The sequence below is a fragment of the Mustela erminea genome, chromosome 14, assembly GCF_009829155.1.
Source record: "Mustela erminea isolate mMusErm1 chromosome 14, mMusErm1.Pri, whole genome shotgun sequence".
Lineage (NCBI taxonomy): Eukaryota > Metazoa > Chordata > Mammalia > Carnivora > Mustelidae > Mustela > Mustela erminea.
This window is the reverse complement of record NC_045627.1, coordinates 66,841,808-66,863,681: the sequence shown is the minus strand read 5'-3', so window position 1 is coordinate 66,863,681 and position 21,874 is coordinate 66,841,808. Positions and strand designations below refer to the sequence as shown.

Below are 21,874 nucleotides of genomic sequence, written 5' to 3'. Positions count from 1 at the left end.
TCAGCACCTTAACACAACAAGAGATTTCTCACTCAGGTAAAAGGTAGGTAAAAGGGAAGGGAGGGCAGGAGGGGAGGAGGGAGGCTCCTCTGGTCCCCTGGGGACCCAATGGATGGAGACTCCCCCCCCATCTTGGGATGCCACCATCAAGACACATCGTATTCCCCAGATCCTGAGACAAGGAGGTGAGTGTAAGTTAGTTTATTTAAAAGTTGCTCCCAGGAAACATGGAAAAGGCACAGGGGAGGTAATATAGGAAAGGGAAGAAAGACAGCAAAGGGTAGGGAGCCAGCCAGTCACTGCAGTGAGCAAGTGTGGGAGCCATGCTCAGGAGTCATCCCAACCCAGAGGGAGGAAAGTGGAGTGTTTATTTCCAATTTCTAACTGTCGTTTTTTGGGACACTGAGGCACCTCCAGCTTGCCTGGGGCCAAATGTCTCAGGTGTGCTGTGAGCTGCCTTTGGAACGTACAGGTGAGTACCGGCAAGGATGGGCAGGGCCCAAAGCACCAGTTACACTGGTGTCCAGGGTCCAGGAGACAGAAAGAAAAAGAGCAGCAACAGGGGTAAGAGGTGTGGGGTTCCGTGCCAGAACTCAACCACATGCTCCCAATCTACCTGGAGCACAGGCTGGGAATTGTAGGGAAGCACACAGAATATTTGATGAGCCCTATTTGTTTTTGCCACAAGATACAACCTCCAACACAGTTTGGATAGTGCAGAAGAGAGTGGCACTATATCCTTCTTGGGTAAAGACTTCATACCTCTGATAACACAGCCTGACAACACCAAGCACATCTCGCTGATGGTCCTTGCCTCCTCCACGGCCCTGCTCTCTGGGTGTTCCCACAGTTGCTGGTAGAGGGCAGTACCCACTGGAGCGCCACACACGCCTGCCCTTCTACGCAAATCGGGCATTTTCCTAGAGGTACAGCACTCACTCCCCCCGAGGCCCCCTTTGCATGCTACTTTTCATGACACTCTTAACTCTTCCAAGCCAGAGGGGCCTTGCCAGCACTGGCGTGGGTGGTAGGACAACTTCCAGAGGCAGGAGGGGAAGGGGCTGGTGCACATCCCACAGTGGCGGCTGTGGGAAAGTCTGCTGCCCAAGTCATCCAAAAGTTGGAGCAGGGTCATGACGTCCTGTTCTCGGTCTCTGCCCAGTCACTATCTAAGAGCTACGGGGCAGGGGTGCAGAGGACACGGGGTTACAGCTAGCTGCTCTACCAAAGATCCTGCTGTGGTACATATGAGTAATGGGCCCCCAAGGCCACCTCCTGGTCTCTGGAATCTGTGAGTGTGTTACCTGCAAAAGGGATTCTGCCGGTGTGATTGGGTTAAAAATCTTGAGATGAGAGACTCTCCTGGATTAGCCAGGACTACCCATGTGATTAGTGTCCTTAGAAGAAGGTAGCAGGAGGGTCAGAGGCAGAGAAGTGAGGATGGAAGCGGAGGGCGGAGGGCCATGGGGATGGGGACCCAGGGAATGTGGCTGTCTTCGTCAAGCCAGGGAAGGCTGGGAAATGGATTCTCCCCTGGAACACAGGCTGCCAAGCCCTTGATTCTTAGCCCACTGTGACCCATTTCAGACTCCTAACCCCCACCGCACCCCTCACTGCCAGAACTATGAGAGAATATACTTGTGTGGTTTTGAGCCAATAAACTTGGGGTAATTTTCTATAGTAATGGGAAACTAATATAGATTTTTTTATTATTTATTTATTTATTTATGTTTGATTTTAAAGATTTTAGTTATTTATTTGACTGAAAGAGACACAGTGAGAGAGGGAACACAAGCAGGGGGAGTGGGAGAGGAAGAAGCAGACATTCCGCCAAGCAGGGAGCCTGATGCGGGGCTCGATCCCAGTACCCTGGGATCATGACCTGAGCCAAAGGCAGAACCTTAATGACCGAGCCACCCAGGCACCCCAGTATAGATTTTTAAAATGCACTACTGCAACTCCAGTACAGAGATGGTCATCATTACCATTCAAGGTTATCAGAGTCATTTCCTGAGAGCTTACTGGGGGCCCCGCATTGCACTCAGTTTCTACCCGCAGCATCCCCCAGAATTCTCACAACAGCCTGAGACGTAAGCTCTTTAATTCTCCCCACTCCACAAACGAGAAGACTGTAGCACCTAATTTTACCTACAGGAGAAATCACCTGACCAAGGTCTGTGGCTGCTGAGTAAGGGGGGCTGAGACTTGAACCCAGGTCAGCGGCTAGGTTGCTCTTAACCTTATTCTGTGATGTGGTTTCTTGATTGTTCAGTGAAAGAAACAATGAGCGAACGGGCAGGGCCTTGAGATGGATTTCAGTGAGCAGAATGAGGGCAGTTGGTGTTCCCAGAGTGGGGACAGCACAAGTAAAGGGGTGATGGCTAAGGAGTTGTTCCCAAGCAGCCTTGTGTCCCTCCTGTGGTCGCTGACTCAGTTCTGGCCTTCGCTGGTACTCAGGAGGCCACCTCCTCCTTCTACCCCGTAGAGCACCTGCTCCTGCCCCACCCCACCCCCACTTTAGAGGCAGAAGTTCCTAACCTTCCCATCACAGTGGATCAACACACTGATGACCTTGGTACAAGACACTGGGGCAAACCGAGGGGAGTTGGAGACATCTGTCTATATAGAGCCTGGTGGGTAACAAAAAAATCACATCTTCCTTATCTTCTATAATTATGGTAAGAAAGCTGTGGTACAAAGTACTAGGAAAGATATTAGAGACTGAATTGGTATAAAATATCCTAATGAAATCTCCCAGACCTCTTAAAATGAGAAATTTGGGAAATTCGATGAGCACAACCTTTTAGCATCAGTTTTTTTTTGTTTTGTTTTGTTTTTGTTTTTTGGGTTTTTTTTTTTTAAGATTTTATTTATTTATTTGACAGACAGAGATCACAAGCAGGGAGAGAGGCAGGCAGAGAGAGAGAGAGGAGGAAGCAGGCTCCCTGCTGAGCAGAGAGCCCGATGCGGGGCTCGATCCCAGGACCCTGGGACCAGGACCTGAGCTGAAGGCAGAGGCTTTAACCCACTGAGCCACCCAGGCGCCCCTGTTTTTTGGGTTTTTTTGCATGAAATGACCAGTTCCTATTCAAGGCTTTTTTTTTTTTTTTTAACTGAGATGTAATTGGCATATATCATGATGGTGATGTCAGGTGCATGACCTAATGATGAGATATTTGTATAGATTGCAAAATGCTCACCACAGTAAGTCTAGTTAACACCCATCACATACGTAGAGTTAGAACATTTTTTTTCTTGTGAAGAGAACTTTTAAGATCTACTCTCCTAGCAACTTTCAAATATGTGATATAGTGTTATTATCTGTAGTCACCATGCCACATATTATGTCCCCATGACTTATAACGGGAGTTTGTTTTGATTTCCTTCACCCATTTACCCCAACCCCCACCTCAAGGCTGTTTAATGATGATCTTTACAAAAATTTACAAGAGTTTGAATAGTGTGTAAAGAACCTAACACTCATTTATTTGCCGTAACTGTCAATAAAATTCTCATGATAATGAGAATAGAGTGTTTAGAATTCAGTCAAACTGGGTTTCTTAGGGGTGGTTTAAAGATTTTATCTATTTGTTAGAGAGAGAGAGAGCACAAGAGCATGCAAGAGAGCAGGGAGCAGGGGCAGAGGGAGAGGGAGAAGCAGACTCCCTTCTGAGCAGGAAGCCCATTGCAGGACTCGATCCCAGGACCCTAGGATCATGATCAGAGCTAAAGACAGATGCTTACCCAACTGAGCCACCCAGGTGGACCCCAAGCAAACTGTTTTTATCAAGTATTTTAAAATAATGTTGAAGGGGCACCTGGGTGGCTCAGTCCGTTGGGCATCTGCCTTTGGCTTAGGTCATAATCCCAGAGTCCTGGGATGGAGCCCTGCATCGGGCTCCCTGCTCAGCAGGAAGCCTGCTTCTCCCTCTCCCACTCCCCCTGCTTGTATCCCCTTTCTCGCTGTGTCTCTCGCTGTCTAATAAATAAATAATACCTTTAAGAAACATAAAATAATGCTGAAGTTAGAATTGGCAGAGAATGTAAGCAGCCCAGCATAAAGTAAAAAGAGGTTCGAGCTGGTAGCCAGCTCAGGTGTCACTGAAAGGACCCATCATCTACAAACAAGGAGCCACAGAGATTCCAGGCAGCCCCTGAAGCCACACTCCTTCTGAGCTCCGGAGCTCCTGCACTACCCCACCCCACCACTCTACATGTGGGGCTATGTACTAGGCTCTGCCAGGAGCTCAGAAACTGTCTACCGCGCACATTGATGCTGCAGCAGATGTCTGGGAACAGACACCTCCTTGGCTGGATCACCTTCATCCTGCTCTCCACCTGTGGGGTCATCCCCTGGAGAGCCCCCAGAAAAGATCCTCCAAGGACCTCCAGCACAGGTGCTCAAGCTTGAGGACTGAGGAGACCAATATCCTTCCCCACAAAATCCTACTTGTGATATACTAGCATTTCCATCCAAACTAGTAGAATAAGAGAACCTGATTCAGCCCGAGGAGGAAGGCCAAAAACACCCTTCCTTGCCCCTCCTCCATCCCCTAACTCCCACCTGGTCTGAATTCAAATCCTGCTCCTCCACCTACAAGTCATGTAACCCTTTAGCTAGTAACTTAACTTGAGCCACAGTCCCCAGTTCTGTAAAATGGGGACAATAACATCTTTGCCATAGGATTGTACGAGCGCTACACAAGGTGATGCATGTGGAGGGCCAGCATTGGGCCTGACCCAGGGGAAGTCCCAGGCAGGGCTCGTCTTGTTGGGCATACAGAGACACACAGACACAAAGACTTCTCCCATGGCCATTCGCACACATGCACATACACAGAGGCCCAAAGCCACAAGAAGCTCACATGTGGACACACACAGGGACACACAGATCTGGGGTCCCCACAGAGCCTCCGTATCCAGGCTCTTGCTCTGCTTGGGCTCCATTTGGTTGGAGCTGGATCTGACCTGTTTTTCTGGGAGAGCGGGCAACATCAAAGGGAGCACTTTGAGCTTGACCCCACTTTGATATGCTGATGGAGGGGCCCTGGCCTGGTTCCCCAGACGCCCTGGAGGCCACCTCTCCAGGCATGAACCCCACAGCACCACCTCTTTAATTTTTGATCTGGGGGAGTAGAAGTAGGAGGGGCAGCCCGGAAGGGATTTGTCATCCACCGTCTTTAAACACACAGACATGCCCACAGAGACAGGAGCAGACAGAATATAAAAGCCCCTGCAATGTGCTTGCAAGCATAGCTTCCTGGCTGGCCACGAGGAGACCCCCACAATCTTGCAGATCCCCGACCTCTGACTCCAAATTTAGGGCTTTTTACACTATGCCAGCCTACCTGAGCCCTATCTCCACTACCACCACCAGCACCACTGTTGTCCCCACTATGGCCGCCATCACCAACAGCATTGCCATTCCCACTCCCACCATGACCCTAACTGCCGTCCCCACCACTACTAGCACTACCACCACGGTCACCACCATCCCCACCACCCACACTGCCATTCCCACCACCATCACCACCATCACCACCCTCCCCATGACCATCCCCACTACCACCATCAACATTACCCCATCCCCACCATCACCACTACCGCCATCGACACTACCCCATCATCACCATCACCACCATCACCACTACCACCACTGCCATCCCCATCCCCCACCACCACCCTAACTACCATCCCCACCACCATCAGCGCCATCACCATCATCCCCATGACCATCCCCACTACCACCATCAACATTACCCCATTCCCACCATCACCACTACTGCCATCGACACTACCCCATCCCCACCATCACCACCATCACCACTGCCACCACTGCCATCCCCACCCCCATTACCACCCTGCCATCCCCACTACTACTAGCACCATCACTACCATCACCAATGCTACCCCATAACCAGCACCATCACCACCATCCCCACCACCACCATCACCATGACCATCACCACCATCCCCACCATCACCATGACCATCACCACCATCCCCACCACCAACACTGCCATCCCCACCACCACCATCCCCACTATCACCACCATGACCGCTACCACCTCTGCCATCCCTACCACCATCACCAGCACCAGCACCACCACCACCAGGAACAGCACCAACAGCATGTTCACCTCCACCACTGTCATCAGAACCACTCTCACTTTCACCATCCCCACCACCATTACTGCCCCCATCACAGCCGCCACCATCAGCACCGTGACTACCTTGTCAAACCATCACTGTCTGCACTGACAGAGGAGCCCTCATGAGCCCTCATACAGCATGGAGGAAAGACCCACTGGGAAGTGCAGAAGGGGGAGAGCTCCCCTGCTTTCTAGGAACCCAGGGGAAAAGGTCAAGAAGCTCAGGCCCTGCCACAGCCCTGGCTTCTCCCACACCCGACCCCTGCTGAAACAGTGCCTTCTCAGCCTGCCTCTGAGCCTCCTCTCACACCCACAGAGAACTGGTCTCCAACAGGTGTGACCCCTGTGGTTTCCCAGTGCTGGAGGCAGCCGTGGAGAGAGAAATCCAGGCAAGGAAGGGAGGGGAGGGGCCGAACCCAGGCAGGACCCACAGGATTGGCTGATGCGTGCCTTCCCAGCCAGCCCCTCACCAGAAGGTTTTCAAAGAGGCAGTGACCTCAGCCAAGGCCCTGAGCTCTGCCTGTCCCAGCCATGCAGTGGGCATTCGCCAGGCGGAGCGGGCCCCAGGGGCCGTCCTGAAGCAGGGGCGCGGTGTGAGGAGGCCTCCAGGCCCCAAGGGGGGCACAATGGACAAGTTCCGGATGATCTTCCAGTTCCTGCAGTCCAACCAGGAGTCCTTCATGAATGGCATCTGCGGCATCATGGCCCTGGCCAGCGCCCAGATGTACTCTGCCTTCGATTTCAGCTGCCCCTGCCTGCCGGGCTACAATGCGGCCTACAGCGCGGGCATCCTGCTGGCGCCCCCCCTCGTGCTCTTCCTGCTCGGCCTGGTGGTGAACAACAACGTGTCCATGCTGGCCGAGGAGTGGAAGCGGCCCCCGGGCCGCCGGACCAAGGACCCCGCCGTGCTGCGGTACATGCTCTGCTCCATGGCCCAGCGCGCCCTCATCGCGCCCATCGTCTGGGTGGCCGTCACGCTGCTGGATGGCAAATGCTTCCTCTGCGCCTTCTGCACTGCCGTGCCCGTGACGGTGCTGGGCAACGGCAGCCTGGCCCCTGGTCTCTCTGCGCCCGAGCTCGCCCGCCTGCTGGCCCGGGTGCCCTGCCCTGACGTCTATGATGGCGACTGGTTGCTGGCTCGCGACGTGGCCGTGCGTTACCTGCGCTGCATCTCCCAGGTGAGGGGACGGCATGGCCTTGTCCTGGGTCTTCCTTCACGGCCCGGGGTCCCTCTGGCAAAGGTCCAATCCCCCACCTCTTGAAATAAGGCTTCCTCAGGGCACAGTCATGTTTACCCCATAGATGGGAGCTCCCCACACTGGGCTGGGGCTTCCCCTCAGTCGGAGGTCTTTGGGGCAGGGACACATCCCAGCGGAGGCCAGGGCTTCTGAAGGCAGAGCTGTGTGTCTTCCCTGGATCCAGGCCACCTGGAAAAAGTGCTGTGGCTAGCTTCGTCCAGAGGCCCGTGTCCTGTCTTGAGGTCCCTAGAGTAGTCCTAATAGCTCGGCCAGCCCCACCTCCTCCATCCAGAGCTCCAGCTGGGAAGCCTGGTGTATTTGCATCGTTTTCTCCTTCCAAGCCAGAGCAGTGGTGAGGCAGGTGGGTGGCTGGGCCATTTGGGTACATTTCCCTAGCAAATGCCCCCAGCAGGTGCTTCCCTACTCTCAGGGAGTGGGATCTGAGGGTCCCAGTACCCCTGGAAGGGAGTGCTTGGGTGAGGGGGATGCTCTGTTGGGATATGCCCTAAAGGCAGGGTTGGAGGGCCCACTGACAGGGAAATCCAGGGGAGGACTCCACTGTCTTGTCTTCTGCCCCTCTGGACCCGCCCCCCTTCGAAGCCCCCAGGCCTTTCCTGCAGTCATAACAGCACACGGAGGAAGCAGCCCCATGTCAGAGGGGCAGGGAGGGGGCGTGGGGCCCCGGCCTCCCGGACCAGAGCTAGAGGAGCACTCTGCTCTGGCAAGTCCAGACAACTGGCTCCCTGGCTCTGGCCCTCCTGTGAGGCCCACATCCCCATCAGAGGCCCCACGTGAATGTGGCTCCGAGTGTCCCAGCTTTGCTTTCCTTCTAAACCACTTCCTCCCTGTGGGCACTTGAGCCATTTTCCCAGGCCTCAGGGCCTCGGACAGCTGTCCCTCTGCCTGACCTTTAAACCACTGCATCATGAACTGAAAGGGCCCCCGGAGGGCAGGCTGCCTGGCCTAGGGACATGTTTCGTCTGGCCTTCCGGGTGAATTCAAAATTCAACTCGGCAATGTTGGAAAACCAGACATTTTCACACAAAAATCAGACTTCCGGCTTTCCCAGAAACATGAGGAGATCCAGCCCCACGGGGGCCACGTTGCCTGTCCGACGGGCACAATAGATGCCTACACCCCCAGACCCAACACGTGCTCTATAGCCTGGCAGCCCGCATGTGCTCGGCCACAAGCCCCCAGCCCCGTTTACAGGCGTTTACCCACCTCTCTCATCCTGACCCGGCCAGCGCTTCTCTGTGCAGCTGGGGGCTGACCCGGAAGCCCAGCTTAGGAGAGCCTCCTGCCCCAGGCCTGTCGCTGAATTATTGGCAGAACGGGTCTGGCACCCAAATGTCTAGCGCTCTTCAGCACAGTTCGAGCAAGTGTCTGATTTGTCTCTGTGACCCTTGAGGCCTAGCTCAGAGCCCACACAGAGGAGGCTCATTTAAGGCCAGCTCCCAAAAGGTAGACAACACCAGGAGCCGGAGGAGAGGAGCAAAGCTCAGACGAGGGTCCCTCTGCCTCAGGAGGTCAAGGAAGAGGCATGGTTAGTGAGGGCTTATTGACGTAATCGTAGTGGCTCATCGTTACTGAGCACCAACTGTGTACCAGGCACTGTGCTAGTCGTGATTACCTTTAGTCCTTATGACAACCCGACGAGATCCGTACTACCAACAGCCCCATTTTATAGGTGGGGAAACTGAGGCACAGAGAAGTCAGGTACCTTGCCCCTGGTCAACTAGTAAGGACTGGAGACAGGTTCCAAAGCCAGGCGGCCTCAGTCCGAGGTCTGCCCAGTTATCTCCTGCGTATTGAGTGCCAGGCCCACCCATGGGGCATTTTCTACAGAGGATCTCATTTCCACGAGATGCCCATTGGACAGAAAAGGAAACGGAAACCAAGAGGGGAAGTCATTTGCCTAGTCTGCACTCTCTCCCCTAAGGGCCCTGAGGGAGGGTGTTTTGTGGGGATGTAGACAGGCCTGGGAGGCCAGAGGGCGGGGCCGGCCACTCTCTCCCGTCTCCCCTGCAGGCCCTCGGCTGGTCCTTTGTGCTGCTGACCACGCTGCTGGCGTTCGTCGTGCGCTCTGTGCGGCCCTGCTTCACCCAGGCCGCCTTCCTCCAAAGCAAGTACTGGGCCCACTATATCAACATTGAGCGCAAGCTCTTCGATGAGACGTGCACGGAGCACGCCAAGGCCTTCGCCAAGGTCTGCATCCAGCAGTTTTTTGAGGCCATGAACCACGACCTGGAGCTGGGTCACGCCCACGGGGCAGCAGCCACGGCCCCTGATGGCTCAGCTGCCCCCGCGATCACAGATGGGGCTGAGGAGGAGAGGGAGAAGCTACGAGGCATCACGGATCAAGGCACCATGAACAGGCTACTGGCCAGCTGGCACAAATGCAAGCCGCCCTTGCGGCTGGGCCAGGAGGAGCCCCTGCTGGGCAATGGCTGGGCGGGGGGCGGGCCCCAGGCTCCACGCAAGGAGGTGGCCACCTACTTCAGCAGAGTGTGAGCTGAGATGGAAAAGTGAATGAAGCCTGCCGGTGCCACAGCGCGGACCTCTGCGACAGACCCACATGCACAGGCGCTCACCTGGGAGCTGGAAGGGGACATCAGTGCCCCAGCTGCAATACAGCAGTATTAGTCAGAAGGGCTCAGAACTGGCTGGGAGGGTCTGGGTGGACAAGCTCCCACCTGCCCAGCCCCCTCCCCAGCCAGTTCATCTCTACTTCACTGTCTCCTCTCGGGTCCCATGGCCACCCTCGCTGTGAATTTTTATGATCTCTGTTCCCTTATGCTCAAGGCTCAGGGAGTGGGAGGGCGTCTGGCTGTCTCACAAAGCAGGAACCCTCTGCTTTGGGTCCATCTCCTGAATGAGGCTGTAGCTGGGCCGTGAGGACATGGCCCCCAGCCTCACTTGATGTAACACACCTGCGGTGGCAGGAGAGGAGACAACATGCCAGAAGTTAGGTCTACTCAACAGAAGCCAGAGCGTGTGGTCACATGGAGGCCACTCAACACTTGTCAAGTGGACTATACATTTATTTAGTCCCGAGCACAAGAGTCTTCCTGTCTTAGCCTTGTGAAGCTGCTACAGCAGAACACCACAGACTGAGTCGCTTAGAAACAACAAAACTTAACTTCTCCCAGTTCTGGAGGCGGGAGGTCCAAGATCATGGTCCTGTGAAGGTCACATTCTAATGGAGGCCCTCTTCCTGGTTCTAAATCAGGGACTTCTCACCATGTCCTCCCAGGTAGAAGGGGCAGGGGGCTCCCTGGAGCCTCTTTTCCAGGCACTGATCCCATTCATGAAGCTCTGCCCTCCTGATTAAGCACTTCCCAAAGGCCCCACCCCCTCACGCCATCCCCTTGGGGAGTTAAGATTCAGCACATGAATCTGGGGGGACACATTCAGACCACACCGTCCTCCCTTGGAGGGCTCCTTGGAGACCACCTGAATGCCTCCTTCACATCCCAGTCTCAGGGAAATCAGACCTCCCCAGAGCTTGGGCATTTAGAAAAGAAAAGAAGCTGGTATCTTTCCATTTTCTCAAAACCCCTCCCCTTGGGGAGGGGGCTCCAGAGTACTAAGATGCTTTGGTCTGAGGTAGGGATGAGGGTGGAGGGGTGGGGTTGGGGAGCTGCCTAGAGTGGAAAAAGCTCAGACAGAACGAGAGAGAATTGGGTCAAAGGCTGGCTCTACCACTACCACTTAGAGTGTCCCTCAGGCCAATTGCTTCCTTTTCTGTGCCTCAGTTTCCCTATCTATATAACGGGGATGAGGGCACCTACCTGATGGTGTTGTTGTAATCAGAAAATAGGCAAAGCGTGTGAAGTTTGTGGGACAAAACAGGCCCTAAGTACATGGTGGTTAATGTAATGTAGATTCCTGCAACTTTGTTTTCATGATTTCCCTTCTTCCCATCTATTCTTCCCTCCATTCCCACTTCTGAGACCTGGTCTGCATTCCTTTCATTATTTGGGAGAAGGATGAGCCTTGTAGGCCCAGGAGGCTGATGGAGAGGCTGGAGGGCTCCTCTGGGGGTGGGACTTCATCGAGACCCTGAATGAGGACAGGGTTCAAAGGCATAGAAACCAGGTCTCTGTTGGTGGGTGGGGAGGGGCTTCCAGTGCGAAAAGCCAGCCCAGGATATCAGGAGGTACAAATGTCAAAGAACAAAGGTTTGGGTCAAGCAGATTGGGGTTCAAGAACTAGAGCAGTAAGACCTCACCAAATCCCTCTAAACCTCAGTGTGTCTATCTGTAAAATAGAACTTTAAAAGGACCCACTTTTCACAAGCATGGTGAGAATAAAAAGGGTAACTTTGGAGGAAGAATCTGGAGTGGTGTTTGGCACATGGGAGGACCTGGATAATAAACACTGGTCTTTCCCTTCATCCCTGCCCGTGACAAGCACAGCTCAGGGAGGCCAGCATGGCACTGAGCAGTCCCGCCAGCCTAGAACCACAAGGTCTTGCAGAGCTGACGGGAGACTGGGGGTCTCCCTTAATCATAGGTGTCATCGAGCCTGCCCCTGGACAGGGTTCTCCCCTAGAGCGTTCTTGATCCATGACTTTTCAGCCTCAGCTTGCACACGCCCACGGATGGGGAGCTCATGACCACTTTCTGGGACAGGCTGGGCAGCTCTGATGGTAACAAACCTGCCTTGTTGTAATTTCCACCCACCACCCAGAGCTCTGCCCACAGGGCCTCAGAGAATCACTTGCCAGCCCTCCTGAGATTGGAAGCAATACCTGGGAGTCAGCTGAAGTATGGACGGAAGAGTCAGCAGTCAGGAGGAGGATGGGCAGGGGCAGGAGGGCTCTGAGGGAGAAGAGCCAGAATAAGGTGCAGAGGCCCTGGCCGTGCATCCTACTAGGGCTCCCCGTCAGTCTGATGGCATGCCCCCCCCCCCCAACCCTGCTGGGGTCCAGCGGGAATCCAGCATGGAGAGTGCTCCTGAAACTGACAGGGAGGGCAGGCCCAGGCAGGATGTCCCAGCAGGCCCCCCGGCCTGGCCCCGGAACTGGTCCCACTGGTGTGCAGGCCGCCGGGGCAGCTGGCTCAGAGGGGAAGGCAAGGCCAGGCACAGGCTGGGCCACTGCCGCTGGCCGCTGAACAGGCAGCCCAACTTCCTCTCCTCTTGCACCGCCCTCCCTGCCCGCCCTCCCCTGCCTGGCGCCGGAGGGAGGCTGTTTTTCCACTCGCGGCTTGCTGCACGAGCTCCATCTGTTTCTTTCCTCTGCTTCCCTGGAGTTTAAAAACTTCTTTGAAAACACCACCGGCCCCAGGCCCTACTGGTCTCAAGCTTCCTACTCTGATGCAGAAGAAAGCACAAGGGAGCCCGTGGACGGCAGCGCCGGCAGCACTTGGGGGGCCCACCCTGCAGGCCTACGCCCCGCTAAGGCTGGAGCCACTGGTTGGCACCACAGCTGGCCCCAGGTAAGGAAGGGCCCCTCCCTGGGGCGTGCCAGGCAACAGGGGGAGCATGGCAGGACTGCTCAAGGCTGCCCAAAGGGATTGTCCTGGGGAGAAGGGCCTCTCACTGAGGCTCCTCTGGGCGGCCCTCTTCCAGGCTGTCTTGTCTCTTGCCCTGACTGCTGTTGTAGCAGGTCCCACCCAGGCCCAGATGTTTCAGGAGTCTCAGATGATGGCCTCATCCTTCCACTGCTCACCATCCTCTGTGTTCTGATATCTTGTACCCCACTTTGGGCAGTTTATGAACCCAGGGCCCCATGAAAGCTCATGAGAAGCCCTGAAGTCAAGAGGCGAAAAGGAAGAGAGGAGCCTGCCTTTAACCCATTCAGTCCTGGCAACATTACAAACTCTTTCCCAGGGTGTAGGATGGAGTCCCTGCCCTGGGCTTGGGAGGAAGAGTCAGATCCCTCCTCCTCCTGGCTCCCCACGTGGTCACCGAGCTCTGCCCATCCCATCTGGCAACACTGGCAGAGACTGGCGTGGGGCGGGGGGGGTACTGCTGGCGTAAAGAGGCACAGAAGGAAATGTGGCCGGTCTCCCCACCTCTGTTTGCTGCCCATCCTATCCCTCCATTCCCTGGCTGCTTCTGGCTGTGGAGTTTTGCTTTTCATCCCCCAGATGGGGAGAACATGGGCCACACCCCAGGCTGTGTCTCTGCTTGTGTGGGTGGGGCCTAGAAAGGGAGCCCACTTCCTGGCACACTGGAGCCCAGATCACGGCCGAACAAACTGAGGAATGGTCGAGCCTCGGCCTCCATTCTCTGTCACTAGCAGGCTGCTACATAGGGCAGGGGTAATGGGTGGGGAAGGGAATGTTCCCCAGGACTCCCATAGATGAGCACAGAGCAAGGGCCGGAGACTAAGAAAACAGAGGACTCACTTGGCTCGACCCACCCTTGTCTGCTTCCCAAACCTCCTTAGGTTAGGCTCAGAAGTCCTGCCCAGACACCTCCGTGCTGTCATGGCCTCAAGTGAGGCGTGTTCTCCTCTTTAGGCCTCAGATCTTGGCAGGAAGGAGAATCGTCCCCACTGCCTCACCTCTGGGAGTCACCCTAAAGTCTTCACAGGGTGAAATGGAGGGTCTCACACGGAGGACAATGGTCAGGCATCATTTATTCCCTTTCTTTTTCCGCCAGCATCCCTACGGGGAGACCAAGGGCCAGGAGGATTTATCCTCTTTTCACGGATGAGGATACAGACCCAGAGAAAAGTCATGGGATGTATTGACAGCCAGAATCTCCTAAACCAGTCTGGACTCTGAGGTCTCTAAAATGGAAAGTTCTCATGAACTCTGGGACACTGTGCCTCGTTGGGCACTGACCAGAGATTCTCTCCTCCACACCACCCCATGCCACTGAGGCAAACCCATGCCCTTATCTCCCAGGACACCCACTGCAGCTGGGGTGCCCATGGGCTAGAGGCCTGGAGGAAACAGCCCCCAATAGTCCTAGGTCCCTCAGCGCCCTAGCACTACCGGGACCCCACCTTCCCTGGCGCCACAGGGCCATCCTTAATCCCGACAGCAAGGGAAGCCTGTGGTTTTAACAAGAACCCAAGTGCCTGAGGCAGACGGACCTGAGCCTGAATCTCAGCTCTGCCGCTTTTATGTCCCGGGCAAGCCCCTCACCTCTATGCACACAGGACTGGGCAGCTCCCTGGGGGATCATGATGATGGGTAGTGAGGGATAGAAAGCACCTGACACCCGGCGGGAACTCAGTGAGCAGCTGTCACCATGTCCCCAAGGTCCCAGGGTTCCCCAAGCCTCCTCCTTTCTCACTAGCTTGGCCATACAGGATCCCCTCGATTCCTTTCAGTTTTCCAAGGCAAACATTTATCAGCTTCCTTTATCCTATAGGAAGCACCAGGCTGGCCACTGGAGGGGATAAAATGGCAAGACCGTGCCCTGCCTTCAGATACCCACCAGCCTCCATTCCCTCCTAGTCCCATCAGGAACCATCAGGAACCATTGATCCTGGTCTCCCCCAACCCCAGCCTTGCCGACGGTCCCCGCCACTGACGCAGCACCATGGCAGCCCTGATTGCAGAGAACTTCCGCTTCCTATCACTCTTCTTCAAGAGCAAGGACGTAATGATTTTTAATGGGCTGGTGGCACTGGGCACAGTGGGCAGTCAGGAGCTGTTCTCCGTGGTGGCTTTCCATTGCCCTTGCTCGCCCGCCCGCAACTACCTGTATGGGCTGACAGCCATCGGTGTGCCGGCCCTGGCGCTCTTCCTCATCGGGGTCATCCTCAACAACCACACCTGGAACCTAGTCGCCGAGTGCCAGTACCGGAGGACCAAGAACTGCTCGGCTGCCCCCAACTTCCTCCTCCTCAGCTCCATCCTGGGCCGTGCGGCTGTGGCCCCCGTCACCTGGTCTGTCATCTCCCTGCTTCGAGGTGAGGCCTACGTGTGTGCTCTCAGCGAGTTTGTGGACCCGTCCTCCCTCACAGCCGGGGAGAAGGGCTTCCCACCAGCCCATGCCGCCGAAATCCTGGCCAGGTTCCCTTGCGGGGAGGGCCCTGCCAACATGTCGGGCTTCCGGGAGGAGGTCACCCGCAGGCTCAAGTATGAGTCCCAGGTAAGGCTGTGCAAGGGGAAGCTCCTCTTCCTTCTTCCCTAGGCTATGGCAGATGGGGAGGTACCGGGGGCAGGGGGTCCAGTGTTGAAGCCAGAGCTAGTCCTCGGGGGCTAGGGTCTCCAGGAAAGCACTAGGTCATCAGCATCAGTATCTGGGCTGGGTAGCCTGTGGCTTAGGACTTGGTGAGGCAAGTTTTAAACATTAAAGGAACGTTCTTCGGGCTCAGACTTCGGCTTGATCCCAGTCATCGCTACTTGTCCCAGATTGAGCACGAGCCCCTGTAAGTTTACGAAATATCTGCTGTCAGCTAGGAGTTGACAAGTTCCTATCCCCAGAAGGACCCCAGCCCAGCACTGAGGGAGCCCAGGTGTTGCTGACCTCAGGGAGTCCCCTGAGCCGGGAAGCGGCGGCTGCTGCCCTGATCCTAGTCTCAGCCGTGGCTCACTTCTGAGGGAGCACGGGTCCGTCGGGGCAGAGGCCTGGGCAGAACACACAGCTGGAAGTGCTCCTCAGCGCAGCAGGGCACGCGGGGGACAGGAAGGAGCCCAAGATTTTCTAAAAAACAAAACCCAAAACCAGAGCGTGAGTTTGAAGGAGTGAGGACAGAGTGGAATCCCAGCCGGAAGGGCTGGCTTCCCTCAGAGAGGGAGAAGATGCTCTCAGAGGGTGTGGCCCACAGCATCAGCCCAGCCCAAACCCTCTGACCTGCTTGTCCGGCTTCTTCCTGGGGCGGGTGAGGGTCCAGGCAGCCCCTTGCCCCTCCTCAAACCTGCCCCTTCCCTGGCCAGCTCTTCGGGTGGCTGCTCATCGGCGTGGTGGCCATCCTGGTGTTCCTGACCAAGTGCCTCAAGCACTACTGCTCGCCGCTCAGCTACCGCCAGGAGGCCTACTGGGCGCAGTACCGCACCAGCGAGGACCAGCTCTTCCAGCGCACGGCGGAGGTGCACTCCCGGGTACTGGCTGCCAACAACGTGCGCCGCTTCTTCGGCTTCGTGGCGCTCAGCAAGGAGGACGAAGAGCTGGTGGCCAGGTTCCCAGTAGAAGGCACACAGCCTCGGCCGCAGTGGAACGCCATCACCGGCGTCTATCTGTACCGCGAGAACCTGGGCCTCCCGCTCTACAGCCGCCTGCACAAGTGGGCCCAGGGTCTGACGGGCAACGGGGCAGCGCCCGAGACCGTGGAGATGGCCCCGCTCGCCTCCTAGGGATCCGGCCCCCACCCTCTCTGCAGGGGACGGTACTTGGTCTCAAACTGAACTCCATGCCTGCTCCCACCAGCATCAGAAGGGGATTTTTTTTCACTTGGGAGGGAAACGGGCCAGGAGCCAGGAGCACAAAGTAGCCCGGGGTGTGGAGAGTGAGGAGACAGCGGGGTCCACTCCAACAGGAAGGCCCCAGCTCTGAAGAAATACCTTCTCCCACCAACAAACAGCAACCACTCAGTTAACAGCTTGGGAGAAAAGACCCTTCTGTAGAACTGGTCCTTCCGTAACTATGATGCAGACGTCCTTTTACTGGCGGGACCCCGAGCCTCGGCAGCCATGGCCAGCGGAGCCAGGGGACAGGGAAGCTCACCAGCAGACGCCTCATACAGGATACTGTGTGGTTAACGTACACGTGATTGCACGTGGGTACCTGGCTCGGGGGCGCTCAGCCGGGAGATGCCCTCCAACATCCACCTCTGGCTTTATTTTATATACTTAAATTTTTGATAAAGTTTTTCTTAGCATAAAGCACTAGCTTGGTGTCTGCATGATTGGATGGGCCATGCCACAGTAGGCTGGTAGCCATGGAGACAGGCCCGAATCCCATCTCCTTTGTGGGAGGGGTGGGGGACAGAGACACCCTGGGTGAGATCAAAATGGATGGGAGGGAGGATGGGGCGGAGGGAGAAAGCCAAGTGTTGGGAAGGCCCTACGGCTGACGATGTCTTGACAATTAGACTCAGTTATCTGATTTGATTTGAGGAGGTGAAACCTGGCCATTCTCAGAGGGAAAATTGGCTTCAATTTCATGAGTCAGAAGATTGCACACTCAGTACGGCAGACTGGCTCCTACAGCCCGTGCTAACGCCAAAAAACCAGGACAGCCTCAGCTGGGCCTTTCCCCCCACCCACACACGCCCACCCTTGTCTGGTCACCTCCACCACCTCTAAAACCTTTGATGCTCTCCCTGTCCTGCTTCCTGGCATTCGACCCAGTCACTTCCCACGGAAAAGCTCTCCCGCTCTCAGGGCACATGAAGCTCTCTGCCAAAGAAAACATTTAACCCCCTTAAGACCAAGCTGAACAGGAACTGGCTTCAACAACTACAGGGTCTGCGCTGGTGTCCAAGAATTCTGAAACTTACAGGATTATTACGATCAAAGGAGACGGAGTCCATCTTTCTAGGAAGTTTACAAGGGTCAGAGGCAGGTATGGGTGTAGGGGACCCATCCTGTCCCCATTCCCTCCAGTCTCAAGGAAAACCATCAAACCAATCAATGCCCTCCACCCAGCAACCTCTTCCCAGAGGAGCCACAAGGAGAAACCGGCAGTTCTTCCCAGCTCACACAGCATGGCAGTCTACACCCTAACCAAGCCTCCTACCCACAGGCCCTGTGGCAGCACACGTACACTCTCATTCCATCCACAGAACAACTCTTCAAGGTAGGACTTTTTGTCCCCATTTCACAAATGAGACACCCTCCTTGAAGACCTTAGATAATCAGGGCCTGGTAAGCCTGGGAGGAAACACCACCAGGTAATTTAAGCTAATACTTATGGCTTTCCTCTCAGATGGCCCGGTTCCCCAGTAGTCCTCCCCAAAGGGGTCTGCCTTTGTTCTCCTGTCCCAGCCTCACGTACTCCATAAAAGGGCACAAGAACTGACTGAGCTCAGGTTGAGGGAACGCCCAGAGATTCTGAGACCTAGGGGAGAAGGCCCGCTCCCTGGGTTCTGCTGACTCTCTTTGGCGGACCAAGAGGCTGCCAGGGCCAAAGTGGGATCCTGACCACAAGATTGTCAGGAGTCAGCCCCTCCGTTCCTCCCCCTCAGGAAACCCCCAAGAGGGAGAGAGTCTTTGCTCTTTTAGGAGTGCAAGAGCCTGCTGTTTATAGCAACCTCGGAAAAAGGGAAAATGGGCAGCTGGGTAGGTTAGTCAGTTAAGCGTCCGACCCTGATTTCAGCTCATGATCTCGGGGCTGTGAGATCGAGCCCCATGTTGGGCTCCATGCTCAGCGGTGAGTCTGCTTGAGATTCTCTCTCTCCCTCTGCCCCTTCCCCCTCGTATGTGCTTTCTCTCTCTTGTTCTAAAAAAGGGGGGGGGGGGATGAAATAAAGCAATACTAAAATAAAACATGCAAAAAGGAATTATAGGAAAGCTCAAATTCTTTTTCATCCTGACAGGATTACCATAAAGTTGCTGCAGAAAAAGCAACATTTAAATAAGAGTCCTCAGGCAACACAGTTTTCCAGCCCGAGATTCAGGCAGGCTGGCTCAATGCTGATGTGGTCATCCAAGGCTAGCTTGGCCACTAGTCCTCCAACACGGAGCTCTTAGCTTCCACATATTCCAGGGCCTTCGCCTTTACTGCCTGCACGTCCTTCTCAGTGCCATGTTGTTTCTCATAGTCCAGGTAGCGCTTGAAGAAGAATTTCATTCGCTTGGGGGCCAGGCTGAGATGAATGACCCGTTCAAAGATGTCCCTGTGAAAAACAAGGCAGCATTTGCCTCCTGCCCCCGGCCACTTGACCGCTGACTAGTTTTCGTTACTTGCCCTGCGGCTCTGCAGCCAGGCCCCCTGTTCCCCAGCACCCTCACTCCTACCTTTACATTTACTACCATCTTAACTCCTAAGGTGTCCATGGGAAGAGAGACTGCCACCCTCACTTTCCAGATCAGACAGACACTCACGGGTGTTAAAAGGACTTACTGGCCTGAAGTCACACAGTGAGTCAGGACAAAGCTGCTGGGATGGGGATATACACAAGGTAGGGATCTGTGACAAGAGCTCTGCTTCAAACTCACTGATGGGCTTCGCCAAGGCACTAGTTCTTTTGGGACCTCAGTCCACCTGTCTCTAACCCTCTCTGCCCCTTTGGGGATGCAGGTGACAACAGCAAGCCTGTGACCATTCTCTACCACAAGAGCCAGGCTCAATGAATGTGGGAAACCCAAGTCTTCTGACCCCCACACCAGGGCCAGCCTACTGCCCACCCAAGACTCCAGACACAGACCAGAGGCTGGCTCTTGAAGCAGCAAAACAAGTCGAAAAATGAGTACCACAGGGCCTGGTATGTCATGTCAAAGCTGTTCTACCAGTCAGTGAGAGAACTGGGAATACTGGAAGATTCCAGGGGGTAAAACTCATCCACTTGGCCCACATCCTCAACCTTTCAGAGTTAATTCAGCCCTGGCCTGTCTTTGCCTCTCACCGGACTTCCTTCTGGCTGCCATGCTTAATGGTCATGTCGATGTAAACCGACCAGACGTCAGTGCGCTTCGGGTAGGTGCTCAGTGTGTTCTCAAAAATGGCTTTGGCCCGTTCCGCATCCCCCAGCTGGAACTCCAGCTGGGCAAACTTGGCAATCACATCCACGTCTGCAGGGAGAGACAGCTCAGACACACAAAGCAGAGAGACCCCTCCCCACAGCATAACGTGCTGCACGGACAGTCTGACTCCTGACTCCCTATTCATAGGTTCCAAGACCTAGGTGATGACAAGTGAATACTGGGAAAGTTTGGGGCCAAATACACAAATGGGCACTGATGTAGGACTCCCACTGCAGACACCCCACTTTCTGGGCTCAGAAAGGAGATGGGGCAGGGGCAACAAAATCAGCACTAATTATTTTTTGTTCCTCCATCTCTAAAAGTTTAGCATTTGAAATGCAACACATGTGATGTTCATGAGCATATAATCAACAGTGAGATCCATGCCCTCCACCAGGCTTTCCTAATACCACACCACCCTCAGATGAGAAAACCTCCAATCCCTACACCCAGATATCACAGAGCATAATGTGACCAGGAATGGGGCTGGAGGCTAGAGATGAGCACTCACGCTCTTTAATGGGCAGACACTCGAGAGCTCGCTGCATCACACGGTGACTGGCCACAGCCTGGCCCCTCCGCAGAAGAAAGGCGCCATATTTGATCCAGACAGCTTTCTCCTGCCTGAACCGCTTCAGCATCCGGTTGTAGAGTTCACCAGCTTCCTGTGATATGAAGTGTGATATGACAGAGGGGGCAACAACTGAGACAGGGAGAACAACAAATGACAGACTAGTACGCTCACGAGAGGCTAAACGTGGCCTCAGACTCTGGTCACTAAGTAGGCGCAACTCTAGATCCTGAGGAAAGCAGGCAGGTTCCCAGAGGTGGGGAGAGCACAGAAAGGGCCTGACAGGGTAGGGAGTCTGCCTACTAATCCTGTGCTGTATGGAGGTCGTAAGAGTAGAAGAACATGAGAGTGCCAAGGGAGAAGAGGAGAGACGGAAAAGGGACATGTGGCTGAGCTGCTGCCTTGTGGCTGTATGCCCACGAGATACACGACAGGGGTCCACTGTCCCCTCTCCTTCCCTCATCCTCGCCCTGCCTTCCTAAAGCAGATGTGGGAGGAAAGGACTCCTCGCACTTGGAAGATGAACAAGTTGGGGCCCAGAGGTCACGGAGCAAGCCTGTGTGGAAGACTCCCTGGACTTCCCAGGAATTGGTTTCCGAGTTGCCGAGGACGGCCTGACAGTGGGCCGCCTGGCCCAGACTCCTACCTGGAATTTCTCTGACTTGGCGTAGATGTCAGCCAGATGGAGAAAGACCTTGAGAGGCTCGTTGTACTGCACGGCCCGCTCGAAGACCTTGGTCAGTGACTCCTGAGAGCCGTACATGTTTTCTAGATTCAGCAGCGCCACCCACACGTTCAGCTTCTCCTGCTCCTCTCTGGAGGGAGAGTCCGCACATGAGCTCCATCACCTCGGCCCAAGGAAGCCTGCACACTACCCAGGGATGCTGCCTGGAAATATTTCTTCCTTCGCAGGCTCCATCCACATCCTCAGCTCCCGCCCTCAAGTGAGCCCGTGGCCTCCGATGCAGCTCTCACGGAAGCAGGCACCCCCGGCCCTGACTGCTGGGCTTCCCTGGTGTCTGCCTCCACTCCGAAAAAGGAAGCCCACGAAATTTTAACCTGGCTCAAGGTCTGGCCAGAAAGGAACAGAATCTCTGGTCTGGTTTTGTCTCCAAACTAAGAGAACGAAGCAAAGACTTGCCGACCCTCCTCTCAGCTGTCAGGAAACCCTGTGCCTGGCACGTGGCTACCGAGTGTCTGCACCCACCTGTGCATAGGCATTGTCCCTGTTCTACTTCTGTTCCAAGTTGGGCACCTTATCTAAGCACAGGGATTCCTGTAAGTGTCACCCTTCACTACCTCAGTGAAGAGGACTAT

At 55.1% G+C, this 21,874-nt stretch overlaps 3 protein-coding genes across 4 annotated transcripts in view; 2 read left to right on the top strand and 1 right to left on the bottom strand.

Annotated features, from left to right (window-relative positions):
- The first annotated feature begins 6,054 nt into the window (after positions 1–6,054).
- Positions 6,055–10,037, top strand: CALHM1 (calcium homeostasis modulator 1). The gene is made up of 3 exons (XM_032312205.1): positions 6,055–6,225; positions 6,611–7,330; positions 9,422–10,037. Exons 1-3 carry the CDS (start codon positions 6,055–6,057, stop codon positions 9,902–9,904), a joined length of 1,374 nt encoding a protein of 457 aa, XP_032168096.1. The 3' UTR covers positions 9,905–10,037.
- Positions 10,038–12,663: 2,626 nt separating this feature from the next.
- Positions 12,664–18,652, top strand: CALHM2 (calcium homeostasis modulator family member 2). Its single transcript, XM_032313388.1, has 3 exons — positions 12,664–12,834; positions 14,726–15,451; positions 16,240–18,652. The coding sequence occupies exons 2-3, from the start codon at positions 14,897–14,899 to the stop codon at positions 16,654–16,656; spliced, it is 972 nt and encodes a 323-aa protein (XP_032169279.1). The 5' UTR covers positions 12,664–12,834; positions 14,726–14,896; the 3' UTR covers positions 16,657–18,652.
- Positions 18,653–18,803: 151 nt separating this feature from the next.
- PDCD11 (programmed cell death 11) overlaps positions 18,804–21,874 on the bottom strand; it is a 41,706-nt gene continuing 38,635 nt past the window's right edge. For both annotated transcript variants that reach the window (XM_032311877.1, XM_032311878.1), the window contains exons 33-36: positions 21,204–21,372; positions 20,498–20,651; positions 19,869–20,034; positions 18,804–19,139 (exon numbers count right to left, since the gene is read on the bottom strand). In XM_032311877.1, coding sequence (XP_032167768.1) covers positions 18,968–19,139; positions 19,869–20,034; positions 20,498–20,651; positions 21,204–21,372 — 661 coding nt within the window. In that variant the 3' untranslated portion in view covers positions 18,804–18,967. The remainder of the gene's footprint in view (positions 19,140–19,868; positions 20,035–20,497; positions 20,652–21,203; positions 21,373–21,874) is intronic.